The sequence below is a fragment of the Equus caballus genome, chromosome 26 (genome assembly GCF_041296265.1).
Source record: "Equus caballus isolate H_3958 breed thoroughbred chromosome 26, TB-T2T, whole genome shotgun sequence".
NCBI lineage: Eukaryota > Metazoa > Chordata > Mammalia > Perissodactyla > Equidae > Equus > Equus caballus.
In genome coordinates this window covers 47,110,581-47,135,025 of record NC_091709.1, presented here as the reverse complement: position 1 = coordinate 47,135,025, position 24,445 = coordinate 47,110,581, and the positions used below count along the sequence as shown (strand labels likewise).

At 58.2% G+C, this 24,445-nt stretch overlaps 1 protein-coding gene and 1 long non-coding RNA gene across 4 annotated transcripts in view; both read right to left on the bottom strand.

Annotated features, from left to right (window-relative positions):
- Positions 1-18,853, bottom strand: part of LOC138920948 (uncharacterized) — a 33,437-nt gene extending 14,584 nt beyond the window's left edge. Inside the window, exon 1 of the long non-coding RNA XR_011433031.1 lies at positions 18,533-18,853. This is a non-coding gene — a long non-coding RNA (uncharacterized lncRNA). The remainder of the gene's footprint in view (positions 1-18,532) is intronic.
- A 2,722-nt stretch (positions 18,854-21,575) lies between these two features.
- SLX9 (SLX9 ribosome biogenesis factor) overlaps positions 21,576-24,445 on the bottom strand; it is a 41,527-nt gene continuing 38,657 nt past the window's right edge. For 2 of the 3 annotated variants that reach the window (XM_014736434.3, XM_014736435.2), the window contains 2 exons: positions 23,367-23,432; positions 21,576-21,884 (listed from right to left, as the gene is read on the bottom strand). In XM_014736434.3, coding sequence (XP_014591920.1) covers positions 21,761-21,884; positions 23,367-23,432 — 190 coding nt within the window. In that variant the 3' untranslated portion in view covers positions 21,576-21,760. Of the gene's footprint in view, positions 22,306-23,366; positions 23,433-24,445 lie in introns of all 3 variants that reach the window. The other variant, XM_014736436.3, reaches the window with a different exon arrangement.

Below are 24,445 nucleotides of genomic sequence, written 5' to 3'. Positions count from 1 at the left end.
GCTCTCTTTTTTTTTTTGGTAGGATTTGACAAATTTATTCTAAAATCTGTAAGGAAATGCAAAAGACCTACAGGAGCCAGAACGACTTTGAAAGAGAACAAAGTTGGAGGGTGTACAGTATCTGAGTTCAAGATTTTATAAAGATGGTAACTAAGATAAGGTGTTTACATAATAAAGTCCAGGAATAGACCCACACTCATATGGACAACTGATTTTTGAGAAAAATGCAAAGGCAGTTCAGGGAAGAAAGTCAGTTCTTTTTTTTTCTTTTTAAACATTGACCCTTCAGGCAACCCCCCCCCCTTTTTTTTTCAAAGATTAGCACCTGAACTAACATTTGCTGCCAATCTTGTTTTTTTTTTTTTTCCTTCTTCTCCGCAGTGTCCCCCTGTACATAGTTGTATATTCTAGTTGTAGGTCCTTCTGGCTTTTCTATGTGGGACGCCACCTCAGCAGGGCTTGACGAGCGATGCCAGGTCCGCACCCAGGATCTGAACCAGCCAAACCCTGGGCTGCTGAAGTGGAGCACACAAACTTAACCACTTGGCCACAGGGCCAGCCCCAAGGAGAGTCTTTTTAACAAATGCTATAGGAACAATTGGCTAGCCATATGGGGAGAAAGTGAGCATTTATCTATACCCTGTACCATATACAAAAATTATCTCGAAATGGATCATAGATCTAAATGTAAAACCTAAAACTGTAAAACTTCTAGAAGAAACATAGGAGAAACTTTTTTAACTTTGAGTTAAGCAAAGATTTTTTAGATTCAAGATGAAAATGATGGTCCATACAGAACAAACTGATAAACTAGATTTCATCAAAATTTAAAATGTCTGCTCTCGAAAAGACATTAAGAGAATGAAAAGACAAGCCACAAACTAGGAGAAAATAATTGCAAACTATATTTCTGATAAGACTCCTATCTAGAATATATAAAGAACTCTTAAAATGCAATAAAATAAGAAAATGAATAACCTCTTTTAAAAATGGGCAACAAATTTGAACAATTAACCAAAGAAGATATACAGATAGTAATTTAGAACATGTGAAAATTCTCAACGTCATTGGTTATCAGGGAAATTAAAACCACAATGAGATACCACTATCCACCTACTAGAATGGCTGAAAACAAAAGGACTGACGGTATCAAGTGTTGATGAGGATGTGGAGCGATCCATACACTGTTGATGGGACTGTGAAACAGCACAACCACGTCTGAAAACAGTTGGACAGTTTCTTAAAATGTTAAACATTTATCTCCCATATGATCCAGCCATTTTATTCCTCAAGGGAAATGAAAGCATACACCCACACAAAGGCTGGTACTCAAATGTCCACAGCAGTTTTATTTGTGATAGCCAGAAACAAGAAGCACCACCACTGTCCATCAGCCAGGGTGTGGATAAACTGACTGTGGTACGTCCATACGACGGACTCCTGCTCAGTAATAAACGGACATGGAACATTGGTACACAGAGCAATGCCGATGAATCTCAAAACAATCGTGCTGAGTGACAGAACGATTCCACTCACATGAGATTGTAGAAAATGCAAACTAATCCACAACGACAGGAAGCAGACCAGCGGTTGCCTGGAGATGGGGGCAGCGCAGAGGGCAGGAGGGAGGGGTCACAGGGGGGCAGGAGGAGACTGGGGGCGATGGGTACATTCATTATCTGGATTGTGGTGATGGTTTCATAGGTGTATATACATGCCAAAATTTGTCAAATTGTGTACTTTACATGTGTGCAGTTTATCGTATGTCAATTTTAGTCCTATAAAGCTGTTTTTAAAGCTCTGAAAGATGATATCAGTAAAATGACAGAATAAGGACATCTGAAAAGCTTCTTGGTCATAAAAGCAATGAGAACACTGGCCAAAAGAGTCAGAATCAACTTTTTCAGACCTCTGGAAATTAACCAAAGACTTGCAGTGAGGAACGTTTACTCAAGAAAAATGGCTGAATCTTGGTAAGATCCATGAGCTTTGTGGCATTTTTTTTTAAAGATTTTATTTTTTTCCTTTTTCTCCCCAAAGTCCCCCAGTACATAGTTGTATATTCTTCGTTGTGGGTCCTTCTAGTTGTGGCATGTGGGACACTGCCTCAGCGTGGTTTGATGAGCAGTGCCATGTCCACGCCCAGGATTCGAACCAACAAAACACTGGGCCACCTGCAGCGGAGCACGCGAACTTAACCACTCGGCCAGGGGCCAGCCCCAGCTTTGTTTTTTGTTTTTTTTAACTTGCCCTTCAACCATCTGCCCATCCTGTCTCCTTAGTAGCCTTGAAAACCAGCAGCCTGGCAGCCTCTGGAGGGGATGGAATGGAAGTGGAGCCCCTCAAAGTTCCATCCCAGAGAAGCATCATATCTGATCTGTCTAGTGGTCCCTGGAAGACCCCAGTTGTGAGGCTGTCTTCATCTGACTTGACTTGGAGCTTGCCCAGCAGAAACAGCCATTTCCCCGAGGGTGTTTGTTTTTAAAAAAATCGGAGTCAACTGCTCAACATCACAGCGTCCTGGGGCAGTGGATAACAGTTGGGGCAAAAAATAGACTAACAAACAAGCTCAAAAGGCAAAGTTGGGGAATGAGAAGTTCACGGGGAGAATTGACAAGTTCCTGCATGTTCCTAGGAACCCAGAATGCCCAGGGCTGCACACACGCTCAGTAAGAGCCTGAGCTCTGACCTCTGGCTCATCTTTAGGCAGGAAGTGAAGGCTGAGGCAGAGTTGTCAAGGTGCACCCCCCCACACACACACAAAGCCCCTCAGCAATGACTGGGAAACTCACTGGCTCCAGAATTTAAGGAAATCTCTGTTCAATCATTAGCTGACCATTACGCTGGCTAAAGAGATACTTCACTGGCCACATATGACAAAGAATACAATCTTTACAGAATTGGAAGATCACTAAACAAATAATAACAGTATAACAACAAACAGTAACAACATCAAACCTTGGGAAGGGAAGAGAATCTGATTTCCAGTTACCACATTATATTATTTAAGGTGTCCAGTTTAAAAAAAAAAACTGGGATATGCAAAGAAACAAGAAAGTATGTCCCATATGCAGGAAAGAAGCAATCACTAGGAACTGTCCCTGGCGCAGTCCAGACATTAAACTAACTAGACAAAGACTTTAAATCAACTATTTTAAATATGTTCAAAGAGGTAAAGGAAACCATGTATAAGGAACAAAAATACAGTGTGATAACAATGTATCGCCACATAGAGAATATCAACAAAGAGACAGAAATTATGAAAAGAACCAAATAGAAATTCTGGAGTTGAAAAGTATAATAACTGAAATGAAAGATTCTCTAGGGGGTTCACTAGCAGATCTGAGCCGGCAGAAGAAGGAATCAGAGAGCTTGAAGACAGGTCGGCCTATCCTGTCTGAGGAACAGAAAAAAACCAGAGTGAGGAAACATGAGCAGAGACCTGTGGAACACACCACACGCACGTGATGGAGTCCCTGAAACAGCAGAGAGAGAGCAAAGGGTGGAGAGAACATTTGAAAAAATAATGGCCAAAAACTTCCCAAATTTGATGAAAAACATTAATCCACACAGTCTAGAAGCTGAACAAACTCCGAGTGCATAAATTCAGAGATCCACACCTCGACACGTCATAATCAAACTGTCAAAAATCAAAGACAAGGAGAGATTTTAAAAAGCAGTGAGAGAGGAGTGACTCGTCACGTACAAGGTATCCAGGGTAAGATTAGAAGCTGGTTTCTCATCAGAAACCATGGAGGCCAGAAAGCAGCGGGATGCCATATTCAACCATCGAAAGAAAGATTGTCAGCCAAGAATAATATATGCAGTGAAACTGTTCTTCAAAATAAAAGAGAAACTAAGACAAATACAATAAATAATGAAATAAAACAATAAAAATATAAATAGTACATAAGACTTTAACAAAATAGAAAAAAAATAAAGAAAATATGAGAGAATCCATCACAAGCAAACTTGCCCTACAAGACATTAAAAGGAGGCCTTTAGGCTGAAACAGAAGAACACTACTTCTTGAATTGACATGAAGAAGCAAAGAACATTGAGAAAGGTCACTACAGAGGGAAACAGAAAAGACAGTATAAATGGGTTTTCACATTTGTAGCCTGAAACAGTTAAACATCGAGTTACCATCTGACCCAGCGATTCCACTCCTAGGTACACACCCAAGAGAATGAAAACATACATCCACGCAAAACCTCGTACACAAATGTTTGTTGCAGCATGATTCACAATAGCCAAAATGTCATTAGTTACAACCCAAATGTCCACCAGCAGATGAGTGGATAAACAAAATGTGGTCCATCCATGCAATGGAATATTACCCAGCCGTGAAAAGGAATGTACTGACACATGCTACAGTATGGATCAGCCTCAAAAACTTCATGCTACATGAAAGCAGCCACACACAAGATCACATAGTGCATAATTCTATTCATGGGAACTTTCCAGAACAGGGACATCTGTAGAAAGTGGATTAGTGGTTGCAGGGGCTGGAGCAAGAGGAGAATGGGGAGGGATTGCTAATGGGTACCAGGTTCCCAAAGCCTCCTGGCCGCCAGGCTCCTCGCTGTGGCATCGTTGACCGTGTGGAGACCGCAGGCCCTCGGGAACCTCGTAGACGGTGGACCATGGGCCCTGGAGAGGCCTCAGTGGGGTCCAGCCCTCACAGATTAGGGAAACTGAGGCCGGAGGAGGAGGGATGCCCCCAAACACTCTTTTAGGGGCAGGTCCACCCCGCTTGAACTCCTATCTGCCCCTGCAGCCTCCCCCGCAGGGAGGCTGAGCAACACCCGGTGGGGGCTGGCCCAGTGGCAGCAGGAGGGGCTAGTGGCCCCCAGAAACTGAGAAGACAAGCAGGTGACCCAGGAGTCTGGGGAGGTCGGGACAAGGTCAGACCCCACCCTGGGTCACTGCGTCCCTGCTCCACCACCAGCCCGCTGGCCTGTGGGGGCACCGCTGAGGCTGTGAGGGAAGGAGGCCCGGCTGTCCCCCACTGCCGCCACCACTGCCCAGAAGGGACACCTCTCGCGGCACATGGCTCGTGCCCCGGGGGAGTGTGGGGTGGAGGAGAGCCAGGCGTCAGCCCAGCCAGGTTTGTGGAACACACGTGGCTTTGGCATCTGGACAGAAAGGCAGCCGTGTGGGAACCGCCTGGGGGCCTGGCCTGGCGGGACTGCGGGCTCTGCAGGAGCAGGACAAGCTGCGGACTCTGCGCAAGGTGTTTGGACACAGGTGGCCCCACAGCTGCCCTGGCCTGGCCTCTGTGGCCTGGGGAGGCGGGCAGTGGGCAGACTGGTGTTCATTGCGCGGACATGGGCTGGGCAGGGCAGCTGACCCTCAGCCACCCAATGGGGCTGAGAGATGGCTTCAGCCACTGCGGTTAGGCAGCCCACCATAGGCACAAGAAGACAGGGGACGTCAGTCAGGGAGGGTGCTGTCTCCAGACCCCTGAGGGATGAGGGCCCGGGCAGCTGGCTCCTTTACAGAAGGCAGCGGAACAGACCAGCGCTCATTTCCCCACAAGAAAGTGACCGACACCTCAGCCAGCTGACAGGCACACGGCGATTGCGGTGGCTGCTTCCAGACCTTTCATTCTGGAAATGTCCAAATATACACAGAGGTGCACAGGGGAGGCCCAGGCAAATCCAGCCTGCAGGGTGAGTGCAGGGAAGGAGTGAGGTGACCCCCAAAACACAGGGGCCCCGAATCACAGGAGGCAGCCTGATGTGGGCCCCGGGAGATGGGGGCGCTCCTGCAGGTCCTGTCCCTGGGCTGGGGCCATCGGAGCCTGCTGAATGGGGGGGGAGGGGGTAGGGCAGGGGCGCTGCTCAGGCACAGGGTCACGCCCTCCCCAGGCCTTAGCCGCATGGTCAGGAGTGGGCACACACCTGCAGCCCCATCGGTGGGGGCCGTGGAGGAGCAGGGCTCTTGCCAGCACCCAGAGCTCTGCGTCTCTCTCAGAAGTGCCTGTAGCAGTGAGGCGCCAGGATGCGCGGCCTTTCTGGCATGCCAGGAGATGCCCACCAGAGAGGTCAGGCCCGGCTGCCCAGCCAGAGCCAGGACTTCTGCAGCACTGGCCTGCCCTTTGTGCCCAGCTTCCAGCACCTCAGCCCCTCCCCTGCAGACCCCGGGGAGGCCCTGGGTCCTGGGGCACCAGGCAGAGTATAGCAGGAGGGAGGCGCCCCCACAGCTGACCGAGGCTGGCAGACCCACTGCTGCAATTCCCTGATGCGCCCAGACCCGGGCAAGGAGTGAAGGAAGCTGGTGAGTTCTGGGTGAGTCTCCCCACAGCCCCCCGGATGCACCTGCTGAGCCAGGGGCCGACCAGGCAGCACAACTCGCAGGGGCCCGGGTCTCCCCTATGGGGTTTGTCTGGTTGCTGTTAAACTGCCTGCCACCAGCTCACCCAGGGTTCGCTCAGGGCCCACCCCGCCGCCCCCTTTCTCCCAGCTGGGCTGCAGGTCCATCGTGTCCTCGGGGAGCAGATGGCCCCAGGGCCCCCGCACCAGCCCCAGGATTCCTGGGCAGTGGAGGACGCAGCCCAGGGAGGGGACGCTGTAGCACAGGGAGGCAAAGTGCAGAGTGACAGCTCCCTTCGCCTCCTCCTGTAGCAGCGCGTGTCCGCGGCTCGCCAGCAAAGCTGAAACGCAGACTAAAAATACAAGGTGCATCTCCCGGAGGCGCCCGCGCCGAGCCTGCAATGACGCCCTGCACAGCGAGCTCCTTTCTGGGTGACGAAGGACACAGAGCGGAAAGGGGCCCCGGGGGCTCCTGGCCAACGAGACGGAACTAACCCCATCTGATGCTGAGGCTGAGGCCCGAGCTGCTTCTGCATCACCCCTGCCCCACAGGGCCCACAGTCCGGCCTCCCCCAGGGGCACAGCTCGAGGCCTTTCCCTCCCCTGCCCCTTGGCCAAGGGGCCGCCAACCTGACTGCACGTGAGCATCACCTGGTTGACGTCTGGATTTCTGTTCCTCCCCAGTCCCAGGGACTCAGGACCTCCAGGCCAGGGCTGCCTGTGAGCAGCTGGGCTGGGACCTTGGACAGACTCCAAAGGCTCTGTTCCTTCCTCCATGAGTGTGGGACTCAGCCCACAGGTGCCCAGAGGCCAGGAGCCGGAGGGAGACGGGCTGATGCCCAGCACCCCCGCCCCAGGCAGGGCAGCCCCTCGCTCACTCCCTCCCCTGCCTGCAGGTCCCCTCAGTGATGCTCATCCCAGCAACTCAGAGAGTGTGCAGAGCACCTCACAGTTTGCAGAACCTACGAGCGAGTTTGCCCCTCACTCACCCCTCCCCATCTCGGTGTGGTGGGCAGAGTGGACACTGCCACTTGGGTCCACACATGAGGAGACGAAGGTCCCAGGCCAGCTGGGCCAGCAGGGGTGGAGTTAGGACCCTCTCCTCGACTCTGACTCCACAGCTTGCCTCAACCTGCAAAGGGCTGTGACCTCAGCAGATAGACCTGGAGCCGAGCGGGCGGGCTCGTCAGACCCCCTGGTCTCTGTGCAGAACGGAATCATCTAACTCCAAGAAGCAGCAGCACCTGCGTGGCCGAGCCTCCACTTATCTCTGCAGCAGGGCTGAGGTTTGAAAGAGAAACTCTGAGGTTTCTATGGAATGTCCTATGTGAGACCTGATGGGGCCCAGGCCAGGACCCTCCTGCTGCCTGCAGGACATCGTCCTCCTCTGTGAGGCCACCAGCATGCCACCCTGTAAGGTGGGGCCAGGGACGAGGCTGCAGTCCCATCTCTGAGGGGCAAAGCCCCCTCCCCCTCAGCAGGGCCTGACAGAGGCAGGATCCCCTCTAACGAGCAGGAGCCTGAGGAAGAGGCCGCGGCCTCCGGGCAGGGGGAGCTCTGTCCCCACCGCACCTGCAGGCCCCCCAGTGCTCCATGTGGCCTCGTCCCCACCTGCTCTCAGGCCTGGCCGTGGGGTTAGGCCCTCGGTGCCCAGACAGTAGCCCGGGGTCTGCAGCCACTGTTCGCAGGGCCTCTGCTGTGCAGAGCTGTCCCCCCATTGCCAGCTGCCAAGCGCAGGGCCCCATCACCCGGGTGGCCTCCAGCTGTCCCGGGTGTGGCTGCCAGCAGCTCCTTGTTTTCCTTCCCCTCCTGGGAGACGGGCTGTTCCCGTTGCTTCCGGAAAGTGTGTTTGTTACTTGGCTCCTGGAAACACCATCTGATTAAACAAACTCCTCCCCAGCCTGCCAGTCAGAAGTTGCAGGAACCGGGGCCCTCCGGGAGGTGGGAGGGAGAGGCCACTGCGGCTCTGTCCTCCGGGCTGGGACCTGGTTCTACACGAGGAGATGGAAGAACCTGGCAAATCCTCTCAGAGCAAATGGACACCGTGGGACCCAGAGTTCAAGAAGAGAGCCCCATTCTGCACACACGCACTACACAGGCACACACGCATACACATACATACACACGTGCATGATGCATATGTTTGTACAGACACATGCGTGTATACACACAGGCACACATGTAGGCCCCAGTCTCAGCGCCTGGTGCATTTGTAGAAATACGGCTAATACCTAATAATTGAACCGAAATGTAAGTCGTTAATAAAGTGTCATAAACAGAAGTCATGGGAATTCTGTTCACAGCGTGCAAGCGTGCAGGATACAGCGACACAGCGTCTCCTCTGTCTCTGATCTGCCCTGAGGACAATGGCCCCAACATCCCTTCTCCTCCCCTGAGATGACCTGAGCCCTCCTACCCCACAGCCCTTAGCCTTGGGGACACTGGCCAAGACCAGGGCCACTGCACTCAGGTAGGTGGGGCCCCTTGGGAGGGACCCAGGTCTCCCTGCGTATGGTTAGTTTGATGCCGGCCAGCCGAGGCTCCTGTGGAAAGTGCCTCTGGATCTCCAAGACTCTGAGTCATTGCAGACGAGGTCAGGGGGGGTTTGGGGACAGCGGGGGTGGGGAGTCTCGACCCAGCCCCAGGGTCCTCCCGAGGCATCACTGTGGACACAGTCCTGTGCAGGGACCCCACTGACGACACGCTTCCTCACAGGACATGGCCAGCACGCTCACTCCTCTTGTGGGGGCACCTTGTTTCACTGCACCCACCAACCACGGAGGCCAACAGTTAGGGGTCTGCAACCCCACCGGTGCCTGCCTGCAGGAGCACCTGACAAGCTTACTGGGGGATGGGCGGCTGTGGGAGGGTGGGACAGAGAGGGCCAGGACAGGTGGGGGGTGGGACGGGGGGACAGAACAGGTGTGGGACTTGGGGGCAGGAAGGCGGGGCATGCAGAATCTGCGTGGGTTCTGGGCCCTCCAGGCAGGGCTGGGATCCAGGGGAACGTTGTTGAGTCCTAGGAAAGGCACTGGAGAGGGCAGTTGTGGAGGGAGGAGGGAGCAGACAGGGGATGAGTGAGGCCAGGATGAAGTCCTAGGGACAATGGGAGGACAGGGGACCTAAAGCCTGCATGTGCCATTGAAGTCCTGAACAGGCTGGGCTAGCAGGTGGGCTTGGGGGAGAGGGGAGGAGACGGGAGGGCTGGCCACGGGCAGGGCACTGCGGCCTGACAGGACCCCTCAGGTGCAGGGGCCTCTGGGCCACAATTGGGGCTAGGGCTCAGGACAGGGAGCAAGTGGGCGGGGTGCTCAGAGGCTGGCCTGCAGGGACAGCAGGCTCTGGGGAGGAGGCGAGGCTGGCCTCCACCGCGTGGGGCCAGAGGCCTGCGTCCACAGAGGGCGAGGCCCACGCTGCAGCTGGGGCCACACAGTCGTGCGGGGGCAGGACTGGGAGCCGCCAGCTGGGCTCTGGCGGCCCAAAGCAGGCCCCCTGGCCTGGGTGCCAGGCAGACCCCACACTCGGCGTGCCAGCCCTTGCGAGCTGGTCATCTACTTCTGCCCCACGGATCGTCCCAGATGCTGCAGCTTCGAACGGCCAGCAGGCCGGCCCCTCAGGTTCTGGCTCAGGGCCGGGCTGCCACGCCAGGACTGCATGCTCTGGGGGTCACCTGGGGCTGGAGGGTCCATTCCCAGAACGGCTGCTAGCAGGAGGCCTCAGTCCCTCGCCACGTGCCACCCAGGCTCCCGCGTTGTGCCCGGAGCCGCGAGGTCGCTCAGCACCTAGGCTTGGAGACGGCATTCGCTGATGGCTGCCGGGCGCTACCGGCCACACAGACCACCGTGCCACGTGGGAGGGGGCCACACCAGGAGAGGGCGACAGAGGCCAACACAGAGGGCAGCTCCTGTGAGCCATGACCTGGGCCTCTACTGTGAGGATAAGGAGACCTGACCTCCCTGGGCCTCAGTGTCCCCATCTGTCACACAGGGCGAGAATGGCACTGACTTTTAGGGGTCGGGAGGATTCCCCGAGTCACGTACGGGAAACACTTGGCCCGGAGCCTGGCGCCCATGTACCATCACTCTCTTTAATACCCCTCGGCTGCGGTAGAGACGGCTGTGGACATCACCCCGAGCGCAGGTCACCCTTCAGCCAGTGAGTGGTGGCCTCTGGGACTGGGGGCCCAGGGAGTGGAGCTCCCGAACGGCAGCGGAAATACCCGTGGAGCTCGTGGAATGTGGCGCACCCCGGGCCGAGATGGGCTCACATTTTTCTAGGTGAACAGAGTGGAAACAAAACCACAATATTATGACAAGGCTAAGTCCGTGCCACAGCCCTTGACAGACGACAGGCCTGTTCGCTCTCTAAACAAACGCCCTGCGCTCCGAGCAGCTGCCTCTCGGCTCACGGCCCTTGAGCCGATGGAGGCGAAAGGCAGCGGCACCCGGAGGCCATTTGTCCAGCAAAGAGAGGAGCCACATGCATGGATTGGGGGCCCCCAGCCACAGTGCTACCCCAACAACGCTCTAGAGAGACCCCCGCTTTCTCTGGGTGGGGGTGGGGGGAGGGGATAAGGGGCGTGGTTTCCTCAGTGTTGGGGGTCCCTGTGTTTTCGGGGCTGCTGTGTGGCCTGAGGACTCCCGAGACGTCGGTGGTCAGCTCTCCTGGACAGGACACAGGAGGTGGGGTCCCAGGACTCACCTGGCACAGCTGTGGTGGCTTCCCTTGGTCACCAGCACTGGCCTCAGGCCCCCACCCCAGCTGGCCCCAGACGAGAGTGTACATGGCACCTTTCCTGCCCACCAGCCCCACCTGCGATCAGACGCTTGGATATCAGGGGCTCTAGGTCTCTCCCAAATCACCGTGAGATCACTTGGCCATGAGAAGCCGCCCCTTTGTGGCAGCCAGGGCCCCGGAGCCCCTGCACCATCCTGGGAGCCCAGCTCGCTGCGGCTCAGTCAATATTCTTCTCCTTGGTAGAAAGGGCAGGACGAGGCGAGAACTGGGTACCCTGCTGTCTGCCCCCCAGCATCGCTGACAGCAGAGCAGGGAGCTCCTAGTTGGGCACACTGGGTTTCAGGGGGACGAAGTTGGGGGGGGAGGGCAGCGAGAGCTAACGTGGTCCCGAGTTCCTCACACCAAGACACAGAAGCAACAACAAAATGCCACATGACTAGAACAACCTCCGTGGATCTGCCACTGTCCCCGTGTGGGGGCACGGAGGAGGCTGGAGGGGGCAGGCCTGCTGGTCATCTGCCCCCGGCTGCTCCTGACAGCAGGGATGCGTCAGTTTCCTGAGGCCTCGCAAGGATCAGGTCACCAGACTCCTCCACAGGGTTCTCCCAGGCGTTAAGGTTTCGGGTTTATTGGTTCTATTGTTTCGCTGTTTGCCACGTCAGCCACTTCTTTTATCTTTCCTCACACATCCCTCCCGCTTCCTTGGGCTTCCGACCTTATCTTATTTTTCTTCTCTATGGTCTGGAACTGAGTGCTTAGTTCATGCATTTTTTATTCGCTCTTGTGTATAATGAAAACATTTAAGATGGTAAGTTTTCCTCTGAGCATTTCTTGGCCACCTTCTAGAGGCGTCCCCGGGAAGTGTCTTCTGTGCTAAGTCTTTTCTAGACCGCCTGCAGGTGGTGGTGCTCCCTCTAGGACCCCAGAGTCCCTTTGGAGAGCTCTTGTCTCATTGCCAACTGCCTCGCCGGCCCCCGAACGACTGAGCACCAATTTCTGGCTCCGCTGCGCGCATTGGGGCGGTTGTCGTTCGTTCAGGGGTGTTTATGAGGATCCAGTGCGCACAGGTCGCTGCTGCAGGAATTTCTCACGGCTCGGTGTTCCCGCCTGACTTGCTGATGGCGCCCTCTCCTGACCTCACGGTGGACAGAGCGACTTCTCTGTCTCTGTTCCTTGGTCTTCTCGGTGGGGACGGAACGCAGGCGTGTCAGTCACACGGGCTGGGTTATGCCGCGGCAACACCACCAAAGCGTCAGCGGCTTCAACAACCTCCGTCAGTGTCTGGCTCACACGAGTCCACTGGGAGTCGGCCGGAGCTCTGGACCACGTGGCCCTCACACCGGGTCAGGCTGATGGACAGCCCACCATCTGCAGTGTTCCCATCACCAGGCCAGCAGTGCATCGTGTGCTGATTCTGGAGGCTTCTCCCAAAGTGGCACATGTCATGCACACTCACTTTTGTGGCCAGACCAAGTCTGTGCTTGGGCAGAGCAGAGGGTGCAGTCCCAGCAGGAGCCGGGGGAGGACTCGGATCTGATTGCAGCAGGGTGGGGTATAGACAGGCTCTCTCCACCACAGCGCCACCGACGGGGCCAGACCACCTCTGCCGCGGGGACCGCCCGTGCATGGGAGGTCTTGAGCAGTATCCCTGGCCTCACCCATGAGACGTCAGGAGCAGCCCTCCCCCAGCAGGTTGGGACAATCAGAAGTGTCCCCAGACAGCACCAAATGCCCCTGTTGAGGTTCAGATGTTAAATGCACGCGCCCCAGCTTCCCTCGGAGCCCAGAATCCCCGCCTGAGAGTCGTTCACTGGGCACCTGTGCTCTCCAGATGGGCGGCCCCCTCTGTGGGTCCAGGGCACACGCAGATCCGGCAGTTTCTTTAACCGCCTCCTGAGACAAGGCCAGACCTCCTCCTGAGCAGACGCCTTGCATTTGTAGAGCTCTTTTAACTTTTCCAACACATTTGATAATCAAGATGGAGGAAAGTACACAGGACAGCAGGGGGGCGGGCGCCCTACCCGCGAACCCCAAGCACTAGCTGTTGCCTCTGGATATTCTCACAGGTTTTGAGGTCCCATCGTGCTGGAGGGAGACTGTGATTGATTAATAATGTCTGTCCTGGTAGCAGAGGGGGCACCTGTGCTAGGTGTTCACTGTCTTTGCACTAGAGCTGGAAATTCCGCATATGAAGCAGGTTTTGTCATACCATGACATGGAGACAGCAGCAGGCTCCAGAGGCCAGGTAGGAGGGGAGGGACCGGTCTGGTTAGGGACCATGTGAGAAAGACCCATGTCAGGGCCTGCCACCCCAGAGAGGGGGTGGTGGTCCTGGCACAGTGAGCTGCTGCTTCTACAATGTTGGGACCAGGACGTCAGCCCAACAACAGGACATTGAAGGCCAGTGCTAGGGTCCCGCTGGAACTAGTGTGGCTGATGCAGGCATGGGGAGAGCAGAGGCCCCGCAGATCCCCGGGACTCCACCCCAGGAGGTCAGGGTGGGGACTGAGGGCTGGACAGGACAGCCACTCAGGGCGAAGGAGCCAGGCAGAAGCCCGCCTCCAGACTCCAGGGCGGGATCCCCTCCCTCTGGGCTGGGTGGGGGCAGGGCAGGAGCGTGCGGTCCAGGCTCGGGAAACCACTGGCTCACGGTCGGGCACCACCCGCTCTCCCCTACCAGTGAGCTGAAGCTCGTGGACACTGTGTGGAAACATTCCCAGCGAGCTACAGGAAAATCACGTTTTACAAACTGCACCCTTGGCACCTCTGGGCTTCCCCGGGAGAGGCAACGGAAGGTTACAGGTCAGCTCACTCACGAGCAGGGGCGGACACTCCTCAATAAACCCCAGCGACCAAAACACAGCGTGGCCAAGGAACCCTCGAGCCAAGCACGTGACCCCAGGAATGCAAAGCCATGCAGCACGTGGAAAATTAATCACACCACTCGCCCCCCAGCAGGAAAAATAATAACAAAATACATGACTTGCTCAGCGGGAGCCAAGAAAGAATTCAATAACTTTCAACATCTCTTCTTGATAAAAATGCTCAAGAATTAGAAACGATGGGTTCTGTTCCTATTCTGATAGATTACATGCTTAAAAGCAAGCACCTACCTTGTAACTTTAGAGGATGTTTGAGTTTGCCCCTAAAAGCACGCACACACATGCAGCACACCACAGGAACATAAACATGCACATAGGTGCCAGCTCCCGTGCATGTACATACACACACGTGCACATGCACACACACATACATGTGTACACTCATAAATGCATGCACACATGCATGTGTGCTCATACTGACACACACACACGTCCATGGCTGTATGTCCCCAGGAATGCAGGTCAGCGTCAAGGGGCACAACCCTCGACAGGCCAGCAGTCTCTGAGTGCAGGAGCAGAGAGGGTGGAGCTGTGTGGCCACCTTGGGTCCTCTGATTCCCTCGGGGCCGCCATCAGCCTAGCCCCCAGGAGGCTGCCTTTCCAGGGTGCCGTCTTCCCTCCCTCCCTCATTCTCCTTCATTTAACCCCAGGAACACTCTCTCTGGTCATCCCTGTTTAGGGTTTAGGATGCACAGCACCCCCAAGCACTCCAGAATTCCCACTGGGCCTGGGGACGGGGTGACTGGGGAGGGGGTGTTTGGGGTGCCCAGCTGTCCTGAGTGGCTGTCATTCCTCTGCTGGCCATAGGCCTGGCCAAGGGCCATGACTCAGTTGGGCCAACGGGACCTGAGCTCAGACGCATGAAGGGCCCCGGCCATATAAAGGGACATGGGTTGATGACAGCCCCCTCCCCACTGCTGGTGTCTGGAGGTGACCGGGCCCACTGTTGAGGGATGCAGCCCCCAGATGTAGTGGGTGGAGCTCAGGGGGCTCTGCTCAGTGTCCCCAGACCCAGCAGTGGGGTCTGTGGGGGAGATGGGTCCCAGGGAGGCATTGAGGGGACAGGGAACTGCTCCACTCTCATGGTTCCCTTCTTCCTGGGAGTTCAGGGGGTGAGGATAACCAGGGCACCCTGTCACTTCAGTTCCCCCAGCCCTGCAACCACTGGGCACCCTGTCTCTGTGGACCTGCCCAGTGTGGACTTTCCCCATCAGCAGCGTGTCCAGCATGTGGCAGTAAAGAGTAATGGCTGTGATCATCCATTCAAGCTTCACTTCCTAGGTCCAGCTGTGCATGTCCATACGCGTGGACAGACAGGATGCAGGCCGGGCACATACGCGTGGACAGACGAGGACGCACGCGGGGCACGTACACATGAATAAATGGAGATGAAGGAGCCTTGCTCTCCATGGCAGAGGCTCTCCTTGCCTGCCCAGACTCCCTTGAATCTGGGGAGGGCACATACCCCACTCCTGGCCAATGAGATCTAAGTGGACACGGCTGGGTGGGCCTCTGAGGAAAGCCATTAAAAGGAAGCAGAGCAGGATTCCCTGTCCCTCTTGCTGTCCACCCTCTTCCCCTCCTCTGTTTCCTGCTTGGAACATGGATCTGATGGCTCAGGCACTGGCAGCTGTTTTAGCATGAGCATGAGTAAAGGATAGCGGGGCCTAGGCTGCTGATGGCCTTCTGGAGACTTGGACTGCCTGCTGGCAGATTCTCATGGTGACTGTCACATCCCCACCCCATTTTAAACATAATCAGATGCCATGACTTGGGTTTTCTGTTATAAGCAGCTTGTGGTAGAAGCCTAAAAATCCAGCACATGACCAATGCACCCTGCTTCTCCTCTTGGTCCAGCTAGACAGCAACCCCAGCCTGATCTGCAGTAATCCTGCACCAGCCCCACTGCACCCTCCTGTGTGCTGCCCAGCCCGATGCCTCCAGAGCCCGTCCACGAGACGCAGAGCCAGGAAGGGCTGCCTGCCCGCCACCTCAGGTGGAGATCTGAGCCTCTGCCAGCAGTCTGCGGTTGGCATGTGAGTCCAGCTGGCAAGGAGCCGACACCCTCCTTGCCCACACTCACCGTCTCCCTGCCGTCCCACGTGGGCTCCCCCTCCCTCCCTGAGTGTCTCGCAGCTTCTGAAGGCGTCCCCTCCCCCAGAGAGCGCAGGTGGGCCCCAGGCAGGCCCGGGCTGAGCTTGCAGGGGATCCCTGTGCCTGCCCCACCAGACTGAGCCTCCCGGGTGTGGCGTGGGGCAGCCATAGATTAGGCCAGAAATGGTTGGCTGAATGAATCAGACGGAGCTGGAGGTGCGTCCTGCCAGGTGACAGGCCAGAGGATGAGGGGCATGTGAGCCTGTGGGGTCAGGGCTTGGGTCTGCCAGGCCAGGTGCGGTGAGACCCCAGGGCACCTGCAGAAGCAGAGGGAAGGCTACCTGCTCGTCCCTGCAGGAGCCGGGCAGCCAGCGGGCTGACCTGTGCTGGATTCTCTAATTAAACATGGTTACATAATTAGAATCCGCGCCCCGACCTGGGAGAGATGCTGTGGTGGGAATAGTTACTGCTGAGCTGGAAGCCCAGACGCAGAGGCAGGGAGAAGGATGCCGGCTGTCGGCCGGGGCGTGGGAGGAGGCAACGCGGGGTTCACGCCCGGGGCGCCCCGAGCCCTGTGCTGTGGCTCCCATGGTGCTGACTTGAACTGAGGGCGGAGGTCAAGTGCGTAAGTGGGGGTCAGGGGGCAGCTGGAAGCCGCATTCCGGAGGACGTCAGCGGGAGAAGCCAGACAGCCCTAGCGCCTGGTGGCTGCTCAGCCTCAAATCAGCCTTGGAGGAGGCTCCCCCGCTCTGGGCCTCGGTTTCCCCCTCTAAAGCCTGGCTCCCAAGGCCTCTTCTTTAGGCAGGAGGGACCACAGGGACAAGGAGGGACGAGGGTCCAGGCCTGCCAGGAGGCCCCGTGGGGACTGCACGGCCCCAGTGCCACTGTGGCCCCAGAAGAAACATCTGGATTCACAACTACAAATAATCACTGACTTTCGACCCAGAATCTTACAATTAAGATTTCTCAATCTTAAGGAAGACGTAAGAAACACAAGCCAACATCAGGAATATGCCTGTAATTATCGTTTTAACCTACATTAACCTGAACATCTTTAGAAGAAAAATGCTGTTGAGTCTCTGTTTAGTTGAGTCTCTTTGACTTTAAAACAAGGTCGTTCTCCAGGCAGACTCGCGGGTCTCAGGTCCAGGAGCCGGGGACCCGCTGCCCCAGGAGCGCGACATCAGAGAAAGGCCCGGAAGGCCGGCGTCCCGCTGTCTCCGCCAGCCAGCCGGCTCTCCCGACACCCTGGAAGCCCGGTCACAGGGCGGCGGCTGAGAACCCACAAAAGGCGTGCAGGGGCTGGGCCCCAACATCTCAGCACAAAGGCGTCAGCCCAGGCTGCCACCGCCAGCATATGGCTACATGAGGAATGTTCCAGAAGCAGCACGCCTGCTGACTGCACAGCCCCTGGCTCCAAGTGGCAGAGAACCCTGACAGGCCTGGCTGTGGGCCTCACTTGCTGCCCTGGCTGATGCTACACGGCCACTGATCCCCTCCACCCCCATGTCCAGGACAAATCCAGGGACACCCAGTGCTCAGAGCACAAACAGGCTCTGAGTCCCTCTGAAGGCGGGCATGGGGGCCTCAGGGCCTGGGTCAAGTGCCAGCAGATGGTGACAGGCGAACCCAACACAGGCCTGTCTAGACAAGACTGCGCAGACGGGACACAGGCCTCAGTCCAAATATCCCGACACCAGAAGGTGTACCCCAAACACAGCCAGCCCCACAGGCGGCCCGGGGGCTCTCGGCTCTCACGGCACATCCAGCACCAGGACGGCGCTCGTCTCCTGCGGTGTCTGGGGGCCCGGAGCCCACCCCTCCATGGAGACGGTGGGGAGAGGAGGGCCGGTGCAAGATGAGGAGTGGGATGTGATGGGGGCCTTTCTGAGTCAGGCACCAGGGCGACCTTCTCTACCCTGGACACAGTGTGTGGACATGAGGCCCCTGGGCCCTGTCGTCCGGGCCTGTCCAGGCCCCGTTGTTTCCTGCCTCTCATTCATTCATTCATTCATTCCATCACTCATTCCCCCCACGGGATGGTGTAGTTTGGGTGCCACCTGCACAGCAGTACATGGCAAACCCCGCCCTCGGGGGCTTTTCTCCTCACCGGGAAAGGGACAAGAGCACAGGCGGCACGGCGACATGCCGGAGAGAGACACAGAGGGCGCAGCAGGTGTGCAAGAGCCTAGGGAGGGGACCCGAGGTCTGGGGACAGCGGGGAAAGGCTCGTGGGAGGGAGGGATGCTCCAGCTCTCTGCATCCTGAAGGAGCCCCGCCTGCCAGCCAGTTCCAGCCCCAGCATGCCCCTCCAGCTTACGTGACAGCAGTGCCTCGCCTTCTGGCCCCTCCTGCAGCTGTCAACGGCCCACCCCTCACAGCCTCCAGACACCCCCTATTTGCTGTGTAGACACACTTCTCCTCTTCCACGGCACTGGGGCTCTCTCCTCCCCGCCCCACTGCCCCACAGCGGTTGACTCTGAACGCACACCTTCTACTCACCTGGGAGCTTCTAAAAGTCCTGGGCCGCTCCCCAGACCAAGTACATCTCCAAAGATTCTCGTCCCCCTGGAACCGCAGAAGTGACCGTGTTTGGAAGTGGGGTCTTTGCAGATGGAATTAGTTAAGACAAGACCATCCTGGAGGAGGGTGGTCCCCAATCCGGTGACGAGTCTTCATGTGATGACCGAGGCAGGGATGGGAGTGATGCAGCCGCACAGCAAGGGACACAAGGGACACAGGGCTGCCAGCATCACCAGCGGCCAGAAGAGGCAAAGCTTTCTCCTGGGGAGCCCTGGAGGGTTACGGCCCCAACACTTTACTGTTAGACTTCCAGCCCGCAAGAACACGTTTTTCTTGTTTTCAGCCACCCAGCGTGTGGCAATGTGTTACCCCAGGAAACTTAATTCAGTGGGTGAGCCAGGCAAGACGAGTCCAGCCTGGCACAGACTTGTGGGAAACAGGGCACAGTGACATGAGTTTGGGGACGTTTGTCATGCAGCAATATTACGGCAGCTGGTAACTGACACACACGGCTCCCAGGAGACTGGGACAGGGGCCCAGGGGGGCAGGTGGGAGAGGGGTGTTCTGGGGAAGGTAGAGCCGAGTGGTTTGCTGGAGCAAGAGGGGGGGTGTTGAGGACGTTTGACAGGGGCGCTGGGGGAAGTAAGGGTTTCCTCGAGGAGAGCCTGAGGGCAGAGCAGGCAGGCCCAGGCCTGCTCAGGGATGAGGAGGAGTCGGGCTGGGTGGGGGGACCCTGGAGCCCATGGATGCAGGGCCTGTAGTCGGCCACCCGTGCCATGCCCAGGGTGCGGAGCCCCTCGCTCCTTCAGCTGGACGTCCCCCACCGCCCAGGCCAACTCGCTCCTCCCGACAGGGCCTGGTGCTGCAGGCGGTGAAGTCTGCAGGCATGACGGACACAAGAAGTGGGACCCTGGCCTGGCCCTGCTGGGGGCCCACAGTGCACCTGGGTGGGGTGCACCTGAGTGGGGGCGCTGTCCCCGACCACAGCTACAGCTCCTGCCCCAAAGGACCCTGCAGGGTGGCACCAGAGCACTGGGACCCACGCACTGCAAGGAGGCGGACCTCCTGCTGACCCTTCTGAGCAGGGAAGCAGACCGAGGGGTCCAGGGTTTAAAGTCGTGAAAACCACTGACCGTTTAACTTCATCACTTAGACTTACTACCAAAGAATCCATGCTCATTCTACAAAGATTAGAAAACACACTTAAGCAAAAGCAGGGAAGCTCCTCCGATCCCTTGCCTCTCCCACGCTGGCCACACCCAGAGGAGGTGGTGCCTTCCAGGACACCCTCAGTAACTGGGAGCACCTCCCGGACGGGCTCTGCGCCTGCGACGCCCTGTCCTCCAGGGTCCCCTGCACCTGCATAACCACAGCTGGCCTGGCAGCAGCCGTCGCCGTGGTCCAGGCTCTCTGCTCTGTGAGTGACATCCCCAAACACGCTGGTGGCTTCTCAGCTCACTTTCTTGGCCGAGCTCTGAGGTCCATCACAGTGGATGGCACAGGGCCCACACCTCACCTCCTGTGCTGAGGCCCAGCCTGCCCTGCCTCCCACCTTTCCTGCAGCCCCGTCCTCTATGGCACGCTGTGCGGCCATTGCAGATCGTGTCTGTGCTCCCAGGCAGGCTGTGGGGGAGGCCCAGCTTCCAGGCAGAAGTCAGAGGCCTGATGGAGGAAGCCATGAGCAGACGCCCACTGCAGGCAGACTGGAGCCACCGCAGGACCAGCAAGCCAGGCTCTCCTCTGAAAGAGCACATCCTAACATGCAGTCGCCACCGACCGCCCTAGATGACACAAAGCCGAGGAGGAAAGGCCGAGGCGCTGCGGCCTCCCCGGTGGCCAGCACCCTGCTCCACGTCCATCCCACCACTTGTTCCAACACTCATTTTATTGCAAAAATGTGTCTGTCATGACTACTACTTTGTAACTGCTCCTCTCACAGAGAACCCATCTGTGCCAAGGGCACCAGCTGACATCACTTAGGGCTGGACCACAGTGCTGGCCTCTGGTTGAGGGCAGCCGGGTTCCCACCCGCGGCCCCATGGTCCTATTTGTCCCTTTCTGTCCACACTGTGAGCAGACGCTGTCTGTTCTTGTCCACGGAAGGGGCACCAGGCACCCGAGGGGGCAGGGGGCCTTAGTTGTGATTCTGCTCAGCCCCTCACTCCTGGATGGCCTCAGTGGACACTGCTGCGGGCTTCGAGTCCCATGAGAGGTCCAGGAATCACGAGCACGCAGCCATGCCGCCAGTGGTGGAGGGTCCACACCAGTTCAGCCAGGAGGCCCAAAGCGACTACCCAGCACCTGGATGCACCGCTGAGGAGCCCCCTACATCACAGAGCCTGTGGAGGGTGCTGGAGGTTCAGGCACCACCCCTGAGAAGGACGGTGTGGTCAGCCTGAGTGGAGCCCTTGCTGGGCTGAGCTGCTGCTCGGGGAGCCCTGGCCTCCGGGCTGCAGGTTGCCCCTGCGGGATGTGGGCGGCGAGTCTGCTCACTCCCGCTCCCAGGGGAAGAGCCCGGCTGGGCCTCGGGGGCTGGGCAAAGCACCTCCACCTTTCCACATCCTCAAATTGAGGGCTTAGTCAGTGTTTCTGCTGTCCAACGCCACACCCCGGGCAACTAACTGTCTTGCTCCCGGTTGGGTCAGCCGCGTGGTCCAGGGCCGAGCCCACCTGCTCCAAGGATCCTGGCTGCAGGACGGCCCGCTCCCCACAGGCATGAGGGCTGGAGGCTGGGAGGCAACAGAGCCGCAGCAGAAGGGTACCACGAGATGAGAAGAGCAGGCCTCGTGCCTCCACCTGCGCCCTTGCTCACGGGCGCAGCAACCCCCACGGAAGGCCACATGATGGCCACCTTGGGTCCACAGAGGGGCTTGGGGCCCTCATACCTGGTCGAAGGTGGGTTGTGCCAAGGGGAGCATGGACAGCTGTCCCTGGTTGCCAGCCCTGAGAAGCTTGGGAGCAGTTCAGAAAGGAGCCCACGGGAACAGCCGGGGGCACAGAAGGAAGTGCACATCCCACTGCCTGAGTTCATACAGCGTTTATTCATCCTCATGGGGGCTCTGCCCCCACCCATCTCCTAACAACTGAAAAAGAGCCAGGGCCGGGGGCAGCTGTGCACCACGCTCAGAGCGACGATGGCGAGCAGTCAGCCCTCTCTGGGCACCTTGTGTGCATCCTCGGAGCTCAAGGCAGGCCCCCTGGGCAGAGTCAGAGCTGGGCGCCACTGTCCAGCTGCATCTGCTGGGCCAGCTGTTGCCCGATGGCCAGCAGGGGGCTGGCTCTATAGGCCGGACTGGCCAGCAGCTCCTGAAACCGGATCCTTTCTTCCTCGCTGAAAGAATGCAGATCAGAGGTCAGCACAGCCCACACTCCTCAGCGGGGCCGGGGGTGAGCAGGCAGCATCCCCAGGACCTACACCTCAGGGCAGGCTGGACACTGGAGTGGACACAACAGGACAGGGGTTCTCATGGGACAGAGCACCTGAGGCCTAAGGGTCACCACAGGGAGGGGTAGGGGGGCGCCCTGCATGGACACTCATGAAGGCTGGTCCAAGGAGGGGACAGCGGGGGAGTGAGGAAGGCGGCCAGGGCTGTGAACTCCGCCCGGGGCTTCTCACGCAGCAGAAGGGGCGCAGCTCTGCTGGGTCAGGCCGAGGGAGGTTCGAGAGCCGAGCGGGAGCTTTGGGCAGGAGGGAAGTGGCTGCCCTGGGACTTCTGCATGGTCACACGTGGGCCCCGGAGCCACTGCACCGTCTGTGGAGGGAGGGACGGGGGGCTGACAGGACTGCCCCTCCCCCAGGGAGGGAGCTCTGGGCCCCCTCACCAACCTTGACAGGGAGCTGCTATTAAAAGCAGGAGGGCGACAGACGCGGGGAGGCAGCGACCCGCACAGGCCCTGCAGACACGTGGCCTTACATAAGAGGCCCCCTTCCAGCACTGCCAAAACAGACGCAGCCCGGCAGGAACAGAGGGGGTGGGAGCGGGGTACTGCGTGGGCCCAAGGCCCCGAGGCCGGCCAAGCTCACAAAGGGGTGCCATGGGGACAGAGGTGGCAGCTGCTGCCTCCCCACAGGCACGAGAAGGCCTCCAGGGATCCTGTGCTCCTGCAGGAAGCTCTGAGCCCCCCAAGTCCAGGGCAGCTGTCACACTCCATGCCTGTCTCTAAAGCCAGCCAGCCTCCATCTGGAGCAGGCATGGCATGCGCCTTCTGGAAGTGCTGGGGCCAGCTTGCACTCTGTGGGCCCTACAGCCTGGCCACAGCGACCAGCCGGGGCTGGGTGGCCCTGAGGGACGACATCTCTGCTGCTAAAACTAAGGTGACCCAGACGGAAACCTCAGGGCGGCAGCTCCAGGACAAGCCCAAGCAGCCCGCCCGGTGCTGTAGTGGGGACGGGGCTGAGCCCCTTCTCTGCCCCTGTGTGCGTGTGACCGAGGGCAGAGCCAAACTGCACCAGGCCCCGGCTTCCTCGGCAGCCAGCAGGGAGATTCTGAGCCCACCGGATGACGTACAGCCCAGCCAGGGATCCACACAGCCAAGGTGCCTTGGATGGCAGGGGGCCCCACCCGCCCTCACAAGGACCAGGCCCTGAGGGCGATCCTGAGAGCCGCTGGCTGCTCTGGTTCTGGTAGCTTCTACTCCCCTCACCGCCCAGGGAAGGGGCTTCCCGGCCCGCTGGACACAGGCTGCTTTACGCCCACGAGGCTGTGCTCCGGAGCTGGCCCTGGCTGAGCTGCTGACAGCGCCAAGTGGACTGGGGTGGGGCAGGTGGGGGAAGGACACCAGAGCCTCATCTGGGCGGTGGGGCCCTACTCACAGGAGCTGGAGCCTCTGCGCGGCGCTCATCCGGCTCAGCTCAGCCGGTCGGGGCCTGCTGCCTGCCCTGTGTGGACACAGAGAAGCCCAGTCAGCACAGCCACAGTCCAGCTGGAACCTCTTGCCGAGCCCGTCTCTGAGGTCAGGGTCCACAGGACGGCTGTCGGATTGCCGGGACGTGCACTCCTCTCGTGAGCGGCACTGGGAGCACGTGCGGCCTCACGGCAGCCAGCGTGACCCAGCACAGCTCGCCAGCTCTGGAGCTGCCACCCGAGACACAGGGGCCATGAGGTGGGAGAGGGACCCAGTGGAGGCGGGAGGGGCGAGAAAACCACCACACCCTGGGTCGATGCCTGAACTTGGCCTCTCGACCAGGAGCCCTCGTCTTCTGTTCACGTTGTTTCATAGAGTACGAATGAGACGTTTCTCATCCACCCAACAGTGCTGCCCACTCTCCTTTCACCTGGCTTGGGGCCGACCTGGGAGCGCGCTCCAAGCCGGCCAGGACCCCTTTGGGGTCAGCCTCAGCCCCAGGACGCTGCGGCTCTGCTCGACCCCTCTCCCTGGGTCCCCCCAAGAGCTCTCCGGGGACCCTGCCCTCACACAACTGGTTGGCACAGGGGCCCCCTTCCTCCAGCCGGCACTCCCAGGAAGCGCTGCGTGCGGAGGTCAGGAGATCTGGGTTTAGTGCAGTCTGACTGGTCGGGGGACCCCAGGCCCTGGCGCTCCACACCGTCTCTAAGAGGGCAAACAGGCAGATGGCCTGAGGCCTCTAGGGGCCCGCTGGCAGTGTCACCGTGGACACGCTGGCTCTAGTCAGCCTCAGTGCCCAGTGTGCGCTGTTTGGTGCTCACCCAGATGGAGCTTGGGGAATGCCATCTGAGGACCTGTTCTGTTGGCTCAGAGCCTCAGGCTATCCTACCAGGACCCTGCAAGGCCACATCATGGATCTCGGACACACTTGGAGGAGCCCAGGACCTTGGTCAAGGTGTCCCAGAGGGTGACTGGGGACCCAGGCCTTGCACTCAGGGTCTGGATGCCCAGGGCCACAAAGCAAAGCCTGTGAAGGTAACAAAGGCA